The sequence below is a fragment of the Acanthopagrus latus genome, chromosome 10 (assembly GCF_904848185.1).
Source record: "Acanthopagrus latus isolate v.2019 chromosome 10, fAcaLat1.1, whole genome shotgun sequence".
NCBI classification, from domain to species: domain Eukaryota; kingdom Metazoa; phylum Chordata; class Actinopteri; order Spariformes; family Sparidae; genus Acanthopagrus; species Acanthopagrus latus.
The window spans coordinates 6714845-6718928 of NC_051048.1; the positions used below are offsets into that span (position 1 = coordinate 6714845).

At 47.1% G+C, this 4084-nt stretch overlaps 1 protein-coding gene across 1 annotated transcript; it reads left to right on the top strand.

The window, feature by feature from the left end:
* Positions 1-605: 605 nt before the first annotated feature.
* On the top strand, positions 606-3606 carry pnp5a (purine nucleoside phosphorylase 5a). The gene is made up of 6 exons (XM_037113348.1): positions 606-837; positions 1631-1800; positions 1898-2001; positions 2175-2350; positions 2456-2646; positions 3308-3606. Exons 1-6 carry the CDS (start codon positions 815-817, stop codon positions 3523-3525), a joined length of 882 nt encoding a protein of 293 aa, XP_036969243.1. The 5' UTR covers positions 606-814; the 3' UTR covers positions 3526-3606.
* The last annotated feature ends 478 nt before the right edge of the window (positions 3607-4084 follow it).

Genomic DNA, 4084 nt, shown 5'->3' on the forward strand with positions numbered 1-4084 from the left:
CTTTAAGGTCCGGTTTGTTTATTTAGTTTACTTCATTTGTTTAGACATAAAGAAAATGTCCGTAAATCTACACATTGCACCTTTAATTACATTTAATATCAGACTCTTATCAATCAACATCAACACAATATCTTTATCTTTGCGTGACTTTTTGTACTTATTACTGCCTGACACTCGTGCTCGTAAATAAATCCGCTCTTGGGCAACCAGCTCCTGACACTGTGATGCACTTTGCTCAAACCTCAGCCTGTGTCGATGTTTTCAATCCGAGGGGACAAAAGCAACACAACACAGACCGACCGGGAGAGCTCCGACACGTGACGTTTTCAAAACACAATGCGTGACGCAGAGAGCGCACATTGCATCACGTCAGAAACAGGTTGACTGGTGGAGGCAGGATGCTGCCAGGAAGAGAGAGAAAGAGAGAGAGAGAGCAAAGAGTGGGATGAGACCTGAGGGCAGCTCCACTTCTGACAGTTCCCTCCTGCTTTTTGAAGGTGTGTCCGGGCAGCCAATCAGGCCGCAGCAGCCGTATGCGTCACTCTGAGGGGGGGAGGAGGAGGAGGGAGGAGGGGGAGTCTGCGCCTATAATAAAGCCGGAGACTGCGCCTTACTCACAGCAGACAAGAGAGGAACAAGAGAGGAATCCAGCCCCAGAGAAGACATTTTTTTTTCTAAAAAAAAAAAAAAAAAACCTCCTTCTGTGCTTCTGAACATTTGATTTCTTTTTTCTTTAACGACTCGGCTCTGATTTGAACGCCTCTCCCACTTTTTGGATCTCAATTTTTTCAGACACTCATCCAACTTTTCTGCCATGTTTCCAGACGCGAACAAGGGGTGAGTGCACTTGAACATGCTGTACTTTCAGATTTTCCCCTTCCTTTCTCCCTTCCTTCCTGCCATGCCGATGAACACATGGGCCCCTTCTTCATGGGCAGGTCGGGACAGCGTGTCATAAATATACCGGGAATGTTTGGCAGGTGGCCAGGGGAGTGTGTGTCGGGGGGCTCATTTATTCCTAGATGGGATCCTACATGGATTTCTTTCTCTCTTGGATTTAAAAGCACATGTTTGCTGATGCTCTTCTTCTACTCATCTGACTTCATCATCAAACTACCGCTCTTATTTTGAAGTTTCATTCTACATCATGTATTTATAGGCGACCGGCCTTTAAGGCCCAGACAGGGGCCATATCCATTCATCCAGGCCTGCGTTGGTGAACTAGTGTCACACTAGCAGATGAGTCACATGTGTTGGGGGTGAGCAAGTGTAATATTTCACCTCGGACTAGAAAAAAAAGAAAAAGGGAAAGTGTGCCCGTGTCCACATTGAGGCACATGAGGAGCGTGATACTGCTGTGACTCTGCAGGAATGTGTGTGTGTGTGTGTGTGTGTGTGTGTGTGTGTGTGTGTGCCTCATCAAAAGTCAAGATCCTCGTTAGTAACAGATTAGGCTTCTTAGAAGAGGGAATTATGAGGCAAAGAGAGGCGAGGAGGGAAGGTGTCTTTAAGTGTCGCATCGTCTCTCTGACTCTTATCCACATATCAGTCAAACTTCGAGCTCTAACGTATTGATTCCCATTTGATGGTCGTCCTAACCCTCCCGCCGCCCTCTCCCCATGTCACCCAGCTTCAGCTACGAGGACTGCAAGGCCACCTCTGACTGGCTGATGGCCCAGACGGACATCCGACCCCTAGTGGGCATCGTGTGCGGCTCGGGCCTCGGAGGGCTGGCCGACATATTAAAGGACCAGGTTGCCTTCAACTACAAGGACATCCCCAACTTTCCCCAGAGCACCGGTGAGTTCTGCGACGACACTTGTCGACCGTTTTTTTTTTTCCCTTCACTGTTGGTTTTTTTTAACTGACTGGTTTGTGTTTTGTTCATTTCCTGCAGTGCACGGGCATGCAGGGCGGCTGGTGTTCGGCACCCTGAAGGGGAGGCCGTGTGTGTGCATGCAGGGGCGTTTCCACTTGTACGAGGGCTACCCAATCCAGAAGGTGTGTGTGTGTTTGAGTTTGAACTCTTGCAACTGTCTGGCAGTCTTTACTGTGAAATCCGTTCTGCTCCATATCCAGTCACGCTGCCTGAAGGATCCTTTAAAACCAAAGTGAACCCTGGCTGGGTATGTAATGTTAATGTTCATGCTGTGTGTGTGTGTGTGCGTTTCCAGATCACACTGCCCATACGCATCTTCAAGCTGCTCGGCGTGGAGACGGTTATGCTGACCAACGCAGCCGGGGGCCTCAATCAGGACTTTAAGGTGGGGGACATCATGATCATCAAAGACCACCTGAACATGCCGGGCTTCGCTGGGAACAACCCGCTCTCCGGACCCAACGACGAGAGGTGGGTGGGATCAGTTTCCTACACCGGGGGAGGGGATGCTGGGAAGAGTTTTTAAAATAAATAAACTAAACATTCCATCCGTGTCTCGCCTCCTTCCTCTCGCAGGTTCGGCGTGCGTTTCCCCTGCATGTCTGACGCCTACGACAGAGAGCTGCAGCAGCTGGCCATGGACGTGGGGCAGGAGCTCGGCTACGCGGACTTCCTGAAGGAGGGAGTCTACTGCGTGCTGGGCGGACCCTCGTTCGAGACCATTGCCGAGTGCCGTATGTTGCACAAACTGGGCGCTGATGCTGTTGGTAAGTAGTTGTCATGGATTTAAACACTATTATCAGCCACCATAACAGAACATCTGACATTAAATATTAAACCAAAATACTGTTTTGATTTTAGCATGCTAACCAGCTAGCCCCTAGCCACTTTGTTGCTCAAGAGATAGTGGTCCGAAAGTACAACACTGAGCTTACCAGCTAACAGCAGCTGCAGTTTGGAGGTGTTTGAAGTATGAAGAAATTCACAATTTTGCATGCTCAAAGCTGCATTATATCGGCTTCCATGAATTACACAAACAACAAAAATCTGCCTATAGCTATTGTTAGCTTGTTAGTTCAGTTAGCCGTGCAGATAGCCAAACTGCCAGGGTAGTGTTGGTGTTTACACCGCTAGCACAGGCGTTTTAGTCGGTGGTAGAAAGAGGTTTTCCAGCCTGGGGCTAGCTGTTAGCATGCTCATATCACAGCCATTTAAAGCTGTATTATGTAATATATACTCATTGTTTGCCAGTATTTAATTCTTGTGTCACATATTGAGACTTGAAAAAGTGATGAGGCTTGATACAAAGGTCTAGAATGAAGCTAGCAATGTTAGCAACATTAGCTCTGGCTCTTCTTCTGTTGATACAAAAATCAGAGCTCGGCCAAGTTGGCGTCTCATTTTAAATGCCATCGTTTTTCTCTTCAGGCATGAGCACAGTCCACGAGGTGATCATCGCACGCCACTGCGGCATGCGCGTCTTCGCCCTCTCGCTCATCACCAACCAGGCGGTGATGGACTATGACAGCGAGGAGAAAGCCAATCACGAGGAGGTCCTCCAGACAGGCAAGCAGCGAGCGGAGCAGCTGGAGCGACTGGTTACCACCATGGTGACCCGGATCGAGCACAACAACAACTTCGCCTAAGGGGCGCTGTGCTGTCAGATGCCAGAGACGAGGCGGCGCGTGACCCAAAGGGGCTTCAGGTTTTTGTGCTACGACACCAAAGAAAATGCAAATTATTCTGATTATTTAGGCGAGCAGTTGGGCTGTTTTTAGTCTTAGGTCAAAAGATGAACGCAATTGTAGTCCCTTTTTGAAGAATCTCACTTTGATACAGAACACAAACAATCTTTTGTTTTCACTGTGCTTACATTCCTCCTGTCGAGCGGCGCCAGATGAAAAAGGCCCTTCTCAGTTGTTTTTCCCTTTTTTTTTTTGTATCATTTTAAAAATGGGCGTACTTGTTCTAACTTAAAACATGTGATCAGCTTGTGTACATGTCTGCGATTTAACTTAACAATGAGCGAAAAATCTGATGTAAAAATCTTAATATTTTGTTGTTGAAATGTGTACATTAGTAGACTTAAGGTATTTTATTGTGCTTTTTTTAATATGAATGTTGTTACTAAAGGTACTATTTATTATTATAGCGAGTGTGTGTGTCGTTTTTTTATTCACCGCAACCAACAAATTCAGAGACATC